Source organism: Athene noctua, chromosome 6 (genome assembly GCF_965140245.1).
Source record: "Athene noctua chromosome 6, bAthNoc1.hap1.1, whole genome shotgun sequence".
NCBI classification, from domain to species: Eukaryota; Metazoa; Chordata; class Aves; order Strigiformes; family Strigidae; genus Athene; species Athene noctua.
Window position 1 is genome coordinate 1,157,302 of NC_134042.1, and position 18,746 is coordinate 1,176,047.

At 43.9% G+C, this 18,746-nt stretch overlaps 1 protein-coding gene across 1 annotated transcript in view; it reads right to left on the bottom strand.

Moving 5' to 3' along the window:
* Nucleotides 1-16,218, bottom strand: part of LOC141961799 (hydrocephalus-inducing protein homolog) — a 125,680-nt gene extending 109,462 nt beyond the window's left edge. Inside the window, 1 exon segment of the mRNA XM_074909136.1 lies at nt 16,144-16,218. Within this exon segment, the coding sequence (XP_074765237.1) occupies nt 16,144-16,218 (75 nt within the window).
* Nucleotides 16,219-18,746: the final 2,528 nt, after the last annotated feature.

Below are 18,746 nucleotides of genomic sequence, written 5' to 3' on the forward strand. Positions count from 1 at the left end.
CCAGAATGCCAGGGCAATACAAAACCAATTTTCTTTAAAACTTGCCCTGAATACCAGACAGACTCCATCTCTTCAAACGTTTTAAACATCTCCCCTGTGTTACAGGTGTCACCAATATTGTGTTGTCTTTCATCACAGATACCAGATCAACAAGAAGTCCAAAGTAAAGCTCAAGTGAACAAAAACCTAGAAAGGGGTAACTGGGAAGGACCATTTCCTTTAATAACCTGGGGAAGAGGTTATGCTGGTGTCTCCACAGGTCTCGGTCTCCAACGGTCACCGACAAGGTGTGTGCAACCACACCTGAGGGTGAGAGGCAGCCAGCACTCAGGATCCAGCTGTGGGTGCTGTGGGTGCCCCTGTACCAACTGTTTGTGATCTCTTCGACTGATCATTTAAGCAGAATGTCTGGGTAATGTTTGCTACTGCAACAGGACAAACTACACTACAGTTGCCAATTCTTTTAAGAGAAAATGCTAACAGTAATTGCAACTCCTTAATGAAATATCTAGGCTTACTAGTCACTAGTGAAAGATGTAGTTTAGATAAAATATAGTTATTAATAAGGATGAAATGCTGTAAGAATGTGTGTATTCAACTTTCTTTGTTTAGCAATATTAAGAATTAAGAGCTCAAGTATTTAACCTTATTTAGAAACTCCCTTGGTTTTCCCCCTGGAGTGCTGGCCAGGCTCTGGGTGGAACCCAACAGGAGGATGAAATCAGATGTTTCCGCTCAAAGAAAATTGCCAGTTATTTTGGCCTGTTGATTTAGAGGCTGGACCTGCAGTGATGTTAGTACCGTATTTTCCTTACTGTTTATTTTGTAGTATTTAGTCATATCCCTTGCATGTGGATAGTATGGGATGCTTTGTACTTCATAGGGTACCTTTGACAATTTATTGCAGTGACTAGGAATAGTATTATTGATTGTAGTAATTATTAAAATAGCATATAGTTGTATAATGAGAAATATTAGTAAATTTATGCTTGTGCAGCCTGCACAAAAAGAAGAAGGGAGAATTGTTGGAGAATGGCTTGCAGAACAAGGCCATGGCTCTGTGCAGGAGCTGACTGCAGCCATCTGAGGTAAACAAAGGAAAAACCCAGGGTACAGTTATGCTAAAAAAGGACTGTTATGTTAACAAAGGGAGAAACTGAGGTACAGAACGGCCTTGATTATGATGGTAAACAGCTTTGGGAAGGAAATAGGCCAGAAGAAGGAGGATGTTGTGACATACCTGAAATGCCACAAGGGGCTGGGATATTATAATGTAACCTTTTAGAGGTATCCAATAGATTTATGATTAGTGTGTATAATTATAGTTAGTGCTTATATAAGGTGTGATTTCTTTCAATAGAATTGAAGCTTGCTCTATCATTCACATTGAATTGACTGCTTGCTTCCTCCGCCCACCGCAGCAGGCGGCATCGGCAGCATGGCCACTGTGCCAGGCTTCCAAGAGAAAATCCTGCTGCCCTGCGATAGCAGCAGTGCATCAGACAGATCTGGGGTGTGAGACACACAGCTATGGACAGAACGGTCCTAACACTGCCAGCTTGCAAAACACTGTGCAAGGATCACATGCTGGGTTTTATCAGCTAATAAATAACTGCGGAAGAGCCCACACTGACAAACATTGAGTTTTACCCATCCAGTTTACTGGCAAACTGGGAGAGGGAGTTTATACAGGTGTAATCTACACCTCTAATTCTTTTGCCAGCTCCGCAGATGGACCAGATGATACCAAAGGGATCTTTCCTCCTTCCCTTTGCCAATATAATTATGTCCGTTCAAGAACTTCTACCAACACAGCTCTCTTCATTCATGATGTGGGAGGTTGTTTTGGCTTTTAGCATATTTCTAGCTGACAGCTAATCTACAAAACATTTTAAGCCCAGACCAAATCACAACATTTGCTAGAGATAAGGAACACCACACTTGCTTCATATTATTCAACTGTATTTACATTAGCCCCCAAGCAGAACTACTTTATATGCATCTGCTCCTTGAATTTGCTAATGGTCCCCTCTCATTGGTGAAACCTGGGTGCAATCAAGTTTGCAGCAGTTCAAAGCGGGAGACGATTCTTATAAAGTTTGCAATAAACAGGCAGAACCAACACAAAGAGGAAGATGCAAGAAACCAGCCTCCTTGTCCATGACACTGACCATTTACACCAGTGTGGGTTAAATGCCTTTCCTCTGCAGCGACAGGAATCATTGCTCCATGTGCAAAGCATGGAAGAATGAGGACTTCAGGGTTTACTTGCAAAGTAAATGCTACAAAGTGAAGACAGTTGGTAGAAGTTCTGTAGGAATATATTCTATTAAACCAAAAATGAATTTAAAATTAGGGTGATGTAGGACCACAAACATGGAAAAATAGCTTTATCTTTGTACTTATCTTCACATGATGAAGAATTCATCACACCTTTACCACCTGGAGTTTTCCAGAAGCTTACAGTCTGATACTATCTGCACTGTTTTAACTGATGCCCAGGTTTCTCAAACTGTGAACTCCCCTGTGGCATCACAAATGAGGTATTCTGAAGTTCACATTTTTTCTGTTTCCTAAAATCACAAAATGACACAAAAGGACATTCTTACTGGAAACCGATTGCTCTCTTCACTACTAGTTTTTTAAAAAAATATAGGTCTGCTATTTCTACAGCACATGTAGTCACACAAGATACAACACAGTATCAAAGCAAACTGGAAATAAACACAGATCATAGTGTATGATTACAAATGACCCATCACTGACGTAAATCAACAGCTACCTGGCACTACAGAAACCTCAGAAGACACAGTAAATTCTTGCAACGTATTCACCCTAAACAAGATTATTCTTCATCTTACTGATGGTGGAAAGACCATGCAAAACCAAACAGGACTGCGGAAAACGTCAATTTTCCCCCCATCTTTCCTTCCCTATGAAAGACCCTGGGATGCATTCTTCTGTGCCTCAGCCATTGATGTAAACTGTGTTTCAGCTGTTGTAAAGCAACTGAGTTTTTGAATGAAAATACTGAAGAACTGATTCAGTCTGAACTGGTTTGTCTGAGCTATGATGTTAGTGATATCCTAGTTTTAGGTATTGAAAAAAATTAATGAGACAGGTTCCAGAATCAAGAGCTTCTTTAAACATAAATAGAACAAGGAGGGGGAGGGTTTTTTACTCGTCTTTCAATATCTTAAGAGTTCTGGACTACTTAATAGTTTAGCATATTAACAGGTAAATGAAATTGTGGAATAAAAGAGCTAGAAAACAGTCTTCCCCATTTAAATGAAATCCACGAAGGAGAGACAAAAGAAACACGTATTTCAAAAGCTCTCAGATAACATATGAGGGTGAGCAACGTCTATCTGATGAAAAAAACCTGCTAATCATCCAGACAAATTACCTAATGATTGAGAGAAGAGGTAATATGAAGACTGGTTTTTGAGTTAAGTCAGTCAGCAAACAAAAAGACCCCATACACATTTACATAGAGGACCTATAGCATGACTGATTTACTCCATTTGTATTCACCAGCACGCTATTATCGAGCCAGATTTTGCCTGTTTGAGGAGAACATACTACAGCAGACCATGTCCACCCATATTTGAGCATAATTTAACTAACAAAATTCCTCTTAGATGTATAGAGAGTTTAATACATGACCATCTCATTGTCCCTGTTGCCTTGGATACAAGAACTGCTCTAAATCAATTTAATAATTAAGGATTTGATCTTGGAAGATTCTGTGCATTCTGGCTTCCATCCAGCAAAGCACTTATCCACCTGCGTACCTTTAATCACTCAAATGGTTTCAATAAAGTGGGACTACTTACATCCTTAAAGTTAAATGACATGCTTAAGTCTTGCTGGATGACAGCCAGAGCAATCAACACCTTGCAAGAACAAACCCCAAGCAAGAACGGTCATTACAAAAGGGAGGATGTGGTACATTTTGTTGTTAAGTTTTTGTAACAGAAAAAAAGGTGCATAAAGTGTTTACTACTTAATTTCCTGCAGATTTTTATCTGATTAGGAACTTTAATACATGATTATATATTTAATGCATAAAAATCAAAGTTATTTCAGGGTCCAACAGCATACGGCGTGAATAATCAAACCTGAGCACATATCTGATTGCCACAGGACCCTCAAAAAGGGTAAGGCATTAACAGGAACAGACACTGGCTGGGTTCTGCGGAGTCAATCTGTGGTCTTCAGCTTCACTGTGTCTTAAGGACTGCTGAGATTACCAACAAAGTTTATAAATGGAAAGTTCGGAAAGTTCTGACTCTGACTGCAGAATTTAATACGAAGCAGGACCTTTCTCTCATCCATCCCCTTGTCTGCAGATTGTTTGACCCCATCCCTTACAGTGGAAGCTAAACATAATGCACACAAACAAGACATTGTTATCAACATAGAAGTCCCCAAGGTTGAGTTTACATATGGGGCTTTTTTACTAAACAGAATTAAAGTGTAAACTTGGCAATGAGGCGAGAAAAAAAAAAATCAAATCTCAGTAGGAGAGGACTATTACTAGAAGCTCTTACATCTCTCTGGAGAAGAGCAAGCAGGTTAGGTTCTCCTGTGTTCATGCTACCCCTTTTCCTTGAACCCAGAGCTGACGTTCCCTTCCCAGCAGAAGTGCCTTACTCTGCGCAGGGCCCTCCACAGGTACAAAAGGAGTGAGTAACCAGCTGGAGGAGCTTGGGGCAGCACTGGGAATGAAACTCAGGGGTGCCAGCTGCTGAGTTTTCCAGTACGAACACTGTCTCTCCACCCTTCACAAGCAACAGGCCTGGATTCCCACCTAGGGTGGAGTATTAGGCTATGAAGGGGGGGTGTTAAGAGCCCTGGGGTTTCTCCCCAGCTGAGCTGGACACAGGCTAAAAGCAGAGCCAAGTGGAAGAAGGAATTAGGGTTTCATGACGTTTGCCACACCAGCATGGCAAATCCCCATACCATACTGTGTGCTCATGGCCAAGGGAGGAATATCCACTGCCCAGCCTCCTGCCTCTCCTCTTCCCCACTCCGTTAAATCACCGTTGAATTGGCCAGACAAGCTTTCTGGGTCTAATTCTTCTCTGTCTTGAACCATGTAATTGACTACCTGAAAGGGTTACTGACCTTTTTGAGAGCATTTAAAATCAAGAGACACAAGTGAAAAGGCTCTCCAGCTCTCAGTGCAAAAATCCAAGCCTGGGTGGTACAGACCAGAGAGTCCGACATACAGCCCTTACCTGTACAAGAGGGATAACAGCGCTTTCCTGGCACGGAGAAATGCTGAGAGTATTTGGAACGTGATCCAAGATCCCAGCAGGTACACACGTTTAAAAAAGGTATTTATAGACAAAGAGACAACCATATTTCCTCTCCCTTTTAATCTCAGTCAAATCAGGTTTCAAACAGAGTTCTCTTACTCTGTCCTTCTGTTTCTTATACTTTAACTTCAATGTTCTCTGCAGAGCATGGAAAACCCTGGCACATGGGAAAAACCAAGAAGATGTAAAGGTATGAAGTAGCCCATCCAGCTTCTCCCCGCCCTCATCATCTTCCATCCAAACTAAATAAAGCCAAGAGAATAACATCTATAGACAAATTAAACTCAATAGGTTGAAGCTGCTCACAAGGGAGTGATCACAGTCTAAGCAAACAAATCCTTTCCAGCACTCTCGAGGACCATTAGCAAAAGGTCACTTTCAGGTTTCACCATTCTCTCTTCAGCTGTTTAATTGCAACACACGGAAATACCACTGCCCACTCGAAGAATTTTAGACAGATGAAACTGGAATTGCTAACTAATTTACAGATGGGGGATAGGGATGTTCAAAATGGGGGCCCGAAGTCAGAGGAGGAATCACCAGACCCTGCTCATCGCTAGAGAGGATATGGCCTGAACACTCAACCCTGCTGACCCCTCAGCCCTCCCCAAGACCAGGTGAGGTTAACTGAGAAAGTCTGAGTCGTCTTTGTGAGGTGTCTGAACACCTTTTAAACGCCCAGCCTCCCTCATCCACATCACACAAGTTCAGCTATTCTCTCTTCTCAGGAAAAGGCCTTAACTTGCCTCTCTGACTTTCCCCAACACATTTTCCTCTCCTCCAGTGGGGTGCCAGGGCAGACATCCCTCCTCTTAGCAGCTGCCACCCATGCTGTCACAGCTCCCCAGCTCAGACCACGGAGAGGGGACAGCCCCAGCTCACGGCTGCTGACATGCCTGTGCAAGCACTCCCTCCTGCACCCGCTTCATCCCCAAGAACCAGCCACACTTGCCCTGCTTTTTATAAGCAGGCACAAATCTCCCTAGAGCAACAGGAGTCTACCAACAGGCTTTATGTACACAAATAGTTCAAAAAAATACATAACATGGCAAGGGGGTGGAGGAGGAGGGGGAAATTCGACATTGACGAGGCTGCATGGAGAAACTTTACAGTTTCTATCCTGTTCTCAGTTTCCTGCAATGTTAGTTTATCACTTCTCAGAGCTGAGGAATCTTCTTTAACCTTTTCATTACTTCATTTTGCACAGTATCAAGAGAAAGAAAAGGGATAGCTGCCAGCAAGTACAACTATGCAGAGCACCAGCTGTCCTGCAAGCACCTGACTTTCTTCATTAATGACTAATATATTCAGGTAGTAGCAAACAACAAGATTTTTGCCTTTTGCCAACAATATGGATATTTAATATAGCAGGAAGTTTTGCCTGTTTAGGAGCACCTATAGGAAGAAGAACCTCGTAGAACAGCTGGTATTGGGGGAAAGAATTCATGATTTAATTACCTCGGTTTATTAATTTGATTATCAGTATTTTCAAAAAGAGGGGCCAACGACAGTGAATGGATGAGGGTGGGGGAAGGAAAACAGGAAAATGGTAGTTTAAGCCATTCATATGATGGCCTCCCCTTGAAAACACACGCATCCGAGACAAGAGTGACAAACGCATCAGAGATTTCTACCAGTTATTACCTGGCCTGCGAGCTGCTACTAAAGAAAAGCCATGCTGTGAGGATTCATGCACTGGGACAAGGAAGGAATTAAGTAACTGACTTGGCTTTTACTTTAAAAGACTAAAGACCCACTGCAGCCACAAGACCTGACACACCATTAAACAGCTGCCATCTGGAAAAGACATTCTGACTGATGAAACTGGGTAAGGGAGAGCCTCAGGATAAAGTAGTAGTAAAGAATCATGTGTTTAAGCAGAACACATTTTTCAACAGACAACTATTTCCTGTTTAATAAAAGTCTGGGTCTGTCGTTCTTGTGCACTGCAGAGAGAAGTCTTGTGTGAGGCTATATTCTTCCCAACTAACCTTTTGCTAAAACAAAAAAGCTGAATTTGATACTACCAGGAGGTACAGCCTCTATTCATACAAGCCAACATGGACAAGACTGCAAGGTTTGGCCCTTTTTCCCCTGCCACGGCCCCCTTGATAACTAAGCATCTCCTGCTGCCAAAGAAACCAAACCAAAGCACAGTTTAAGCTTCAGCGCAGTATGCATAGACAAACAAGTTTTCCCTGCCACAACCAATGATCTCCCTGTGTCACTGTACTGCGGTGAGACTGGGACTGATTCCCTCCTTGGTAAGGCAGTGTAAAGTCAAAATAACTTCCCAGAAATCAGAATTAACTTCCATCCTGTTTAAATGGGTGTAAGAATCCTTCACTTCTGCTTGCCCTGCTCGGAAAGGGAAACAGTGTTTGAGGACAGCATAGCACAATTGCAGATAGGCAAATTCATTAGGATAATCCTCTCTGAGCACAGCGAGTGTGCGTACTTCTCTGTCGAGGCAAGGGGATGATCAGATGCCTCAGACCTTGTAAGAATCAGTAAAGAATTAAGGTTTTTCTTTGTTGTTGGGTTTGTGGAGGTTTCTTTAAACAGAAGGAGATGCTTAAGGCAATACAAGTAGCAGCAACCTGCTGTACGTGACTGGATGCTGCAATGCCACGTAAACAAAGCATTCACAACTCCACACTCACCTGCTCTGTGAATGAATCACATCATCGTACCGTGCTCACCATATTGCCAAGGAGACCTGAGACATCTTGGTTACTTCCACCTCTGGTCACATTGATAATAACCAACAGGACCGGCTTGCCTGAGACAAGAGGCGGTCACTGGGGAGGGAGAAGTAACAAGCAAAAATGAGTCAAATACGCTCCTGTTACAAAGACACCTGAATATCCCGTTATTGCTGCACGACAAAGAGCATGATGCTGCCCACGATACTTCATGGAGGTAAGGGTAGCAGGTGGTTCATTAATGCAAATGGTCCCCAGGGAGACTGATCTATTTGGTTATTACATATTATCCCCTGTAACCCCTCAAACCAAAGTTTTAAGAACAGTTTTATATCTTTTATATATCTATGCAGAGTGAACAAATCAAAAGTATTCTACACAGGAGTAAATCCACCTCATACTCTACTTCCTAAGGTCAAAACGACTGAAGCATCCAATTCCTTCTACTGCAAGCAACGGCTATTCTGAGTGCATTTTAAATCCCTATTCAGAACCTCTTCCTTTCCTCCTCCACAAAACCCGGGTAAAACAACCCCTTTTGGCATGCAGGAACCCACATTTCATTTCAGTCCAGGAACTAAGGACTTTGGAGATTGGAGGGGAAAAAATGGCTAAAGGGCTCAACCTCAGTGTTCACAATTCCCTAGTTGTCAGGTGCAACCAGGATGAGAGACCACTGAGATTCAACTGGCTCATCTGGAAAAATCAGGGGATGAAGAAAAATATTCATACTTCAAGACAACACAGCTACTCTGAGTGCTATGACCTGGAGTTTCCTCAACAGTGACTTCTGCACAGAAAAAAAACCACCATGCCCTCGTATCAATGAAGGTTTGGTTTTGCTCCAGAATACGAGGACACCGTAGCATTAGGACTTGCACATAGCAGCATAAAAGAGACTGAAGCAACAAAGATGTTGCTCTCACTGCTTCCAGACAAAGCGGTGCTACAACAGCCCTGTTACAATCACATCTACTTCAGACACAACTGGATTTGCCACAGCATTGTCTGTAACCATCAGCAGAAATGTCAGATTTGGGCTTGTTCTCCTAGACTCCAGAAGCAAGTCAAGGTGGAAGACTCCGGGCTTGTTAGTTTTCAATACTGACAGCAAGCAATGACATGCCTGTGGAAGAGGCATGAATTAATTGAGGTTGGAAGGGACTCCTGGAGGTCATTTGGTTAAGCAGTTTCAGTATCTCCTTTCACCTTGCAGAGTTGGACCAATTTTGACGTTAGATCCAACTTCATATTTCGATAAAGTTGGTCATGAACTTGCCCAGATGAGTTCTGAATACCTGCAGTGATGGACATACCACAACTTCTGTAGGCCCTGGTTCTAGTGTTTGACCTCCCTCACAGTTAAAGAGTTTCTTACAACCGAATTGGCATTTTCCATGTTGCAGCTTCTGTCCGTTGCCTCTCGTGATCGCCGTGCAGCTCCAAGAGGAGCTTGGCTCTGTCTTTTCTGTAACCTCTCATTAGGTAGTTGAAATCAGCTGTCAGACCCCACCTGAGCTTTCTGCTCTTTAGACTAAGCAAACCCAGCTCCCAGAGCCTCTTCTCATGTCCCGTGCACCCCTGCCCCCATCATTGCGGTGGCTCGACTCACTCCAGTGCGTCAATAGTTTTCTGGTACTGAGGAGTCCAAGGCTGGACACGTTGCTACAAATATGGCCTCAGAAGTGCTGGAGAGAGGTGTGTAAACACTTCCTTCATGCCTGCTGGCTACACGCTTGATAACATCATCACCCAACAAGTGGTTAGTGCTGTTGCACGAAGAGCAAGCAGGGAAAACATCAGACTGTGGCCTGGCTTGAGGGATGCTCAGCCCAGGCTTGAGAAAATCTTGTGATCAAACCGACAGAGTAATTTGGAGAACTTTTACACTGGAGACATGTCAGAATGTTTCCCCCAACAAGGTTTTACAAAAATAACAGAATCTTCCATTCCGAAAACACAGCCTCCCAACTGCTCCAAAAAGCACAGCTGTAGCTGCCTTGACATGGCCAAGTGAGTAGCTAGCAGAGAGTGCTGAAAGAAAGCATTAAGGAGGAGGGAACAGTTTATGTTTTTCAAAATAGGTAATGCACGTGGGAAAGAAAACCTTATTCCATCTGTGCCCAGCTGTCTCACTATATGGACCATCTTGGTTCTGGTCATCTCTGGCTCTGCCTGCCTGCAGGCTGTGGGCGGGCGAGGTGTTAAAAACGTGGGGTGAGCCTGTCCTCTCACAGCTCTACCGTGTTGCTACAAAATTTCTGAAGTCCAGATCTACTCAGATTTTACTTGTATTCCTGTGGTAGTCAGTCATGGGTTATTCTTTTACACAGAAGTGGAAGAAAACGCTTACTCGTTGTACCTTTTCTCTTCAGAAATCTTGGTAGAATTACTGGGGGATGTTTTAAAAGAAAGCAAGTTTCTAAAGAGTTTTTGTTGCAAAGCAACTTTTTTAACCTGTATGCAAATTTTCACATTCTACACTCATCTTCTCTCCTGTTTTCCCCTTCACATTCCTTTCTTCTCCCCAGCACCTCTAGAAACAACTATAGCATGTCAAAAGTTAGCCAAAAAACCCTTGGCTACTGTAGTCAAAACACATTTATAGAGTGATCAGTACTGTAAAATCATTCAATTTTTTCTGCTACACTATCATCTCTCACATAGTTATAGAAGCACTATTTCTTGTGATTAAAACAAATCAGGAGATGTGGTCTCCCTTTTGAAATTCAGAAGTTTAAATCCCATACAAAAGTTGGCTTAGCTAGTTCCTATACCTTGTAATGCAAGTAAGAAGAGAAAAAATAAAGAATTAAGGACAGAAATGTACGTTTTACATGAGCACTTCATTTTATGTGAGAACAGCTTAAAGAAACAAAGTTCACAGATGTCATTTCATCAATGACAACGATACGCTCACAATGTACAAACTACACACACACACACAGAGGGGGGTGTTCCTGATAATTTCTGTATTCGGAGGCTTTTGATCAGTGCCATCATTTTTCCTGTGTTACTGATGTAATTTAAGGTAGTGAGAACCACCTCCTGGTAATTCTGGCACACATCACCTACCAAAGACTGATAGAAATCTGTACAACACAGAACAAGTCTGTCATCCCAACCAAAGTCAAATCACGTGTGAGAACCTACTGCTGGTGCTCTCAAGCATGAGCCCCAGATTTTTCTAGCACTTCTGCCCCACTGAATGCAATGAAACAATTCCTGAGAACAGGTTACTTCAGCGCAGGGTTTCTCTCCTCCTTTGATGCCTCTACTCCCTGTCCCTGTAGGAGGCGGCCTGTCAGTCTACAGAGCAGAGAGGAGGAAGGCAGCCTGCAGACTGCCCAGCCGACACAATGCCATTACATTCCTGTATCAAGACAAAGCAGACAGAGCCAGCAGTGGCTTTTATGTGCCATGAGGTGCCACCAGTAAGGACCTGTAATTTCACACTTGAAGCGTGAATTGTTTAATTATTGCTTAATAGTTCCCCCAAGTCTACTAATAAGTCTCCTGTTTTAAGCAGTTAGGGAAGGTTATCAAGCAAACCAAGAAAAAATAATACCAAAGCAAAAGGGACAAGCCTACGGAAGATTTCTTCCTAGGTCCTTCCATTACGGCGCTTCTCGGTCAATGGCACAAATATCTGAAGAAGTTACCGAAGGGTACCGAGAGATCACATAACCATTTATGCACTGCACATTTTATTTACGGAATTGTCTTGCATTTTTCACAGCAGAGAAGTTTACAAGGTCCCCTATTAATTGCAGACCAAATGATTTTTGTCCCTGAACGTTTTGGATTCCCTCATCCACATCTTGATATACCACAGAATTTTTGTTTTTTTGTTTGTCCAGGCCCTGGGGTTATGTTCATCGTGGATACTTACTTTCCTAACTACAGAAGATCTCCTCATCCATACAGATACATAACCACTGTGGTGTACTGTAGCAATGAGTTCTCTACCATAGCTATTCACAATGGCAAAATAAACTTTTCACAACAGTCAGGTAGATTACAACACATTAGCTTGCAAGAACATTGCACAGTGTTCAGTTACAGGTCACTCGGAGAGGATTTGGTCTGTAAAGCCCACGGCAGGAGTCTACTTCTTCCAAAACCCCAAGCTCCGTAGCACCGTAAAGCAACAACTGGGAATCTAAAACTCCGGCACGTACATACATGCACACTGCTCTGGTGGGTATGTTAACCTCTGAAAATGCTGGCAGCCTTCTGACGAGACATCACCAGGACATTCTCTGAAGAGTATTTCCAGTCATTATTGATTCTCTTTTAATTAATTTAAACATTGAACTGTAGTGTTTATGATCCCACTGACTTTAGCAGGTTTAGGGACAATGTTCAACATCCCACAAATGCTACCGGTCTGCACTGCACGTGGTATGACAGGACACTGTCAGTCTGGATAAGAAAGAGGTGTACCAGGATCACTCATCTCTAAGCTTCCGCTTCACCATCCTGCCTTGCAGGCTGCCAGCTCATCATCAGCCTCCCACTGTCTCAGGAAAAGTACCCACCTCTGCCCTGCTTCCCCCCCTGCTTCCTCCAAGGGGAGTACGGATGCTCCTTTCCTCTCCCCCACCCCCACCCCCCCCTACATACTTTTAATCCAAGGATGTCACAACAGTGTCCCATTTCAGTATCAGATCTGCTGTCAACCAAGCATGGCCCCAGCCACTCTAAATTAAAGCCAGTTACACTTTTCCTCATTTGACTGCTCAAGACAATTTTCAGGTTTCCACAAATACGGTTCTTGAACACACTCAGCACTTTCTGCTACATAACTGCTTGCATCAATTCTTCTATAAACAATTCCATATTGCAGAGAGGAGATTTCATTCAAAATTACTATCTAGTATAATTGTTTATTCTTTGAGAAGATTTAAAAAACTATTTATCTATGTGGGTTTTGTGCTGAAGATTTAAAGATCATCCTCTTCTATGGGAGACAAACACCGAGCTTTTTGCTGTTATGAAGATGAGTGCGAGCCACTGGATATTTGACAGAGTAAAATTTGTTATTTCCAAAAAAATCATGTCTCCAGATATGGACCAATTTCCCTGTATGCATATGGAACCAAGACCACACATAAGGAAACAAATAGAAACTCTCCCAGCTCCTATGCTGCTCTGCAGTAACCCAGCCCACTGAGCCATGCACGGAAGGATCCAAAAAAATCCAGCTACCTGTACTGGTTTGGGGAACCACAAAGGCAGAGGGTTCAGTAAGTAGAGAGCAATCCGAAGTTATCTGCCTGATGGTGCCAAGAAATGACATTTTGTAGGTTATATACACATCAGCAGTTTCTTGTTAAATAATCCACGGGAAAGTATGCATGCATTTTCTGCCCAATGAAGTTGGTTTGAAAAACACCTAAGGACTGAAATACCCGGGGTATACAATTAGTTAGTGCAATGAAGGATAAAGCTACGGGGTACCTGAAGCTAAGAAAAATACACCTCTGTGATCCTGTTACCCTGACAGAAGGAAGAGCGGCAGCGCAGCTGTGGTGACACGGCTCCAGCGCAGGTTGGTGCCATTTAGCAGGGAGCCCAGAGAGCTGCCCCATGGACAACAGCACCTGCTCAGAGCTCCCTTCTCACACAGTGATGGATACACAGCCACCATTAACAACAGCATGAAGACACCCTGTTTGGTGAGGCCACACCTGGAGTATTGTGTCCAGTTTTGGGCACCTCAATATGAGAGAAATCTTGAGGGGCTGGAACGAGCGCAGAGGAGGGCAACGAAGCTGGTGAAGGGCCTGGAGAATAAAACCTATGAGGAGCGACTGAAGGAGCTGGGACTGTTTACTTTGAGGAGGAGAAGGCTGAGGGCAGACCTCAGCACTCTCTGCAACTCCCTGAAAGGACACTGTACAGAGGCTGGTGCTGGTCCCTTCTCACAGGTCATGAGCCATAGAACAAGAGGGAATGGCTTTCAACTGCAACAGGGAGGTTTGCACTGGACATTCGGAGAACAGGTTTCCCAGAAAGAGTGCTCAGACAGTGGAAGAGGCTGCCCAGGGCAGGGCTGGAGTCACCATCCCTGGAGGGGTTGAAGGGTCGTTCCGATGAGACGCTGGGGGCTGTGGTGCAGTGGAGAACTTTGCACCATAGTGGGGCTGAGGGTTGGACTCGATGACCCCAAGGGGTTTTTTCAACCTGAACGATTCTGTGATTCTGTGAAGACAGAGTTTCTCCCAAAAAGCCACGTCCTTAGATCTGGGAGCATCAGTGCCAAGGACTGCAGGGCCCTTCCGGTCCCCTCTGCAGCTGCGCTCAAGTATCTGGATCCTCAATGGTTCTGAGGTCCCAGAACAGGCCGAGACCAAAACTCGCTGCCGTGGGGGCGGCTGTGTCCAGAGCCCCTGAGCACACCGCAGTGGGGCCACCGCTGCTGGGCCTGTCCGAGCTGTGCGGGGGACAGGCGGCTGTTTCCAAAGAGACAGGTTGCTCCGTTTGACATTTCTGACGTGCTCAGCAAGGTGAAGGGAGACTTGTATCACATCTCACATAGAATGTTCTGTCTGAGTCAAAGAATGACCCCAGCAACTCAATTCACCAGAGGTAGCTCATGGTTGAAAATGAATCCTTCGCTCTCACAATTGTCATCTCCTGGAATAACAGATAATGATAGCAAGTATATTGAAAATGCAAGAGTCTCCAGCTGGTAGCTCAGGATGGGTGATCTTTGCAGGTTGAGCTGTTGCCGTGGAAGTAAAACAGCAGCAGAGAATGTTTTATTAGAGAGTTTGTTCTGCTACACCTGGAGTTATTGGGCTGATAAAAATGTTGCTATTGTTGCTGTGTTACTTAAGTGTTGCATACATTAAGTTGAGTGTATATATAAAGCTGCATATTTACAGAGCTGCATGGGGTTTTACTGCAGTATTCTATGAAATATAGTAAATATTTCTGTGTAGACTTTTCTGAAATAAAAATACACAAAGAAATCATTGCAGAGTGATGCCACAGAAACAGGTAAGCCACTGAGAAGATGCGCTGCAGGATCTGACAGAGAAGAGGAAAAATATCACCAAAAAAAAAAAAATCAAATGTCACAAAGTTTCATTAGAATGGAAAACAATGCACAACTTCAGTCTAAATTTCCGTTATATTTGTTTCCTAAGGAGTGTTTGTACACAACAATTCTGCAACAGGGTGCCATTCTCTGGTCCACCTGCAATTAAGCCAGTTGTTTCCACATGGAGCAACTCTCTTGGAAATTAAAACATTCCAGAAAAGCAGAGGGTCTAACAAGCAACTAGGAACTTGCTTTAATAAACACTGAATCTAAGCATTAACTCCTTTAACAACAGAGCAAAGGAATACCCCGCTATTATTCATTACTAGACTGGAGTGATATGGTACATTTCCCGTTTTGATTTTTTGTTAAAGTCTTACTGAGAACTTGTTTACTCCAGGAAATAACAGATATAATTATACTCCTAAAATTATGTAAAACATTTCTCAGTAATGGGTAAGCATACTCAAGAAGGGTAAGCTTTATCCATGCTCGCTTATTTTGCTTCTAAGACAATTCACTGCAGAAAACTCAGCCACTGCTTTATAATTATTAATCCTTCCAAAGGTAAAGCCTCTTCTGTTTGCTTTTATAGCACACGATTATTTTTACAAATTAACCTGTTAACAATTTTGAATGACTGTCCTTCCAAAGGTAAAGCCTCTTCTGTTTGCTTTTATAACACACAATTATTTTTACAAATTAACCTGTTAACAATTTTGAATGACTGTCCCCTGCTGATGCAGGACACACATGCAGTACAGCATGCACAGTTGCCTACATCTGCTAGACAAATTCAGGTATCCCTGCTCAGATCCACGTGTGCCTGCTGGGCCAGCTAAATCTTGAATTCAGGACTGGAGCCAAATCAAATGGTTTGACCCCATTTACAACGTTGCCTAATCCAGTTTTCTACCGATAGGCATCTTGCATGCATGTAGTCAAGAAAAAAGGAAAGAGGAAAAGCCGCCTGAGTTTACAAACCCACAGCTACCAATTTTCCAAAGCTACAAGGGCCCCGCATGGGCCGGGTCACTCCTCTCTGCGGACGTCCATTTCTTACGCTCTTCTCTTTGCGCCGGCCGGCGCTGGGGAAAGGCCACAGAGCACCGTGGGCCATCTCCTGCCCGACGGCCATGGCTCCCACATCCCCGAAATGCCGTGAGGGTGCGCAGCCACCCTAGAGAGCGGGGGCATGGATCTGGGATGGGGCCTCGGCGGGAGACAAGACAACAACGGCCCGAGGTCGGTTCCACCAACACCTCGGCGGGTTTCCCCGCAGGCAGGAGGCACAGACCCCTTCCTAGCACGGGAGGGGATGTCTGCACCCAGTCGTTTCATCTGGGGGAGAGGAAAGCTGGCTCGTGTGCATCTGCAGAACTAGCTCTGTCAGTGCTAATGGAAAAATATATAATGAATATGTTGTTAATCAAACCTTTCTGATCTTTAGAAGTATGTAATGGGAAACGCACTACCACGGAACAGCCAGGGGTCTCAATCAGCTATAGAAGGCCCCCAAAAAACCTACACGTGCTGCTGGTAGAGTTGCTTTTATCTTTTGCATCTTCTTTTATTTTTTTCTTTCCTCTCACATTTGAAGCAACAGAAGCTCACACCTGCACTGGGTAGCGCAGACCGGCCAAGAGCAGAGACACAGCAAACCAGTGACACCAACCTGCCTGTGCAGCACCCTCCACCATAAGCCACAAACAGGAATAGGGAGCAACAACAGTAGTGCCACTGCAGTAGTGCAGAAATATGAATTCTAATGCAATTATTTTCAGGAAGAGAATAAATATCCCTAAACACTTGCTACAAATTTTTAATGGAAGAAAGTACATGCTGCAAAGCACAGCGCCATCACTAAGTGGTCTAGTTAAGAAAAAAGCCTCACATCTGTACAATTGCTCGATAACTGTCCTCAGAGGGGTTTTGTCCCCTTCTCAGAAACACAAGCTTCCAGTCACTCACAAATACAAAGTACTGATCCAAGTGAACCACAGTAATTCCCAAATAATTTCCCCAGGGAAAATGATACCGAGTAAGGAAGCTGCAGGTAATTTCCACAAATTACCAAGAAAGTTCCATCCTCCCTTTTGCTCATCACACCCAGCCACCTCATAAGGGAGGAGTGGCTTACCTGGGGCAGAGTAGCAAGGCTGTGCTTTTATTTTCTGACATGAACAAAACCGGCTTAGAGATGTGTTGGTGATATTGGAGGGGTTAACAAGAACACCCCATCCTTCTCTTTCTCACACACTCTTGAGAAGCCTGTTGCAGAGACAAACCACTGCAGATTAGTGATGCCTCAGCTTCTCAAGGAGGAAGACGAGTTGCAGCAGTCTTGCCAACCACACCACTCGGCACATGCCTCCTAACAGCTCTTCAGACACCCCAGCAGAATTCCTACTTCTCATTTCTGACACAACCATCCACAAAAGTCACCTCTGACTCCACTCATACATACACCATAACTTCTCTCACACGACTTGGATCCAAAGAAGTGACTGCAGAAGCCGGGACCTTAAGCGCCGTGAGAAGAGGCTGAGTAGGGCATAAGTACACACCACCATTTCCATGTTCCATTTCAAATTTACAACAAATCCACAAGCAGAGATCTCTATTGTATTCAGTCCTTCCTTCCCCCTCCATCCAAGTTACAACAGCCGTCTGCTCTGATGTTCAGATGCTGGAAGTCTTCACTCCTGTGTTCCTAGAATAAAGGTCCAACTCATCTGAGGAAAATCGATTCTTCACTTCAAATAAATGCAACTGTAAAGACTCATAGCGGCTTAGAATCTCCCCGAGTCAAACACACACTTGTGAGAGAAAATGGGAACATGCACTGAAGAGCCATTTTAAAGAAATTTATAGGTAATTATTTGATAGAGAATGAACAGAACTTTGTTTCCAAGATTACAACACGGCTGTATATAGAGTCTGACAGCAGTGGATACTGTAAATTAGATGTTTTACACACCACCTTACAGTAGTTAAATGAAGTCCATCAAGAGTGCCAGCTTTCCCATCAGCAGAAATACATGGTATGACCCTTGCAGTGGACGTGGTCAGGTCAGTAAGAGTTTTGTATGCTTAGAGCTTATGCTCGCTTCTTCCTAGATTAGGGTGGCTTTATATCAACAGCACTACTAGAGAACGAGAACGTGACTTCAGGATAAAAACGCCTATTAATGAAAGTGGCACAATATCTGTATCACCTGCAGCTGTGATGCTTCCTTGTGGCTAACTCCACACCAGGTGTAACAGGCTTCAGTGAAGTCTTCCAGCCCCAAACTGGAACAGAAGAGACACACCAGCCTGCAGCTGTAGGGAAACACAGACATACATGACAAGAGACAGCTATCTGTCAAGCCGGCACCTGCCTGACCTAGGAACCTGCATGCAAAAACTCCTTTCACTTGGGTTTCTTGGCTGCCCTTGTGTGGTCTGTAACTGGCCGCTGTGCCCTGAGCAGCCTCTGCCCCAGACAACACTGTGGCTTGGAGCAGGCCATTTCACAGATCAGATGAGGCTTGCTGTGAGGTCAGTGACAGGCGCAGTTTATCTGGGTATGAGAAAAACCCCACAGCCAGGCAACAGACCCCTGAAGGGGAATTACTTAAAACAGAGGCAGTGGCACGAACTCAGCCTCCTGCAAATGTACGA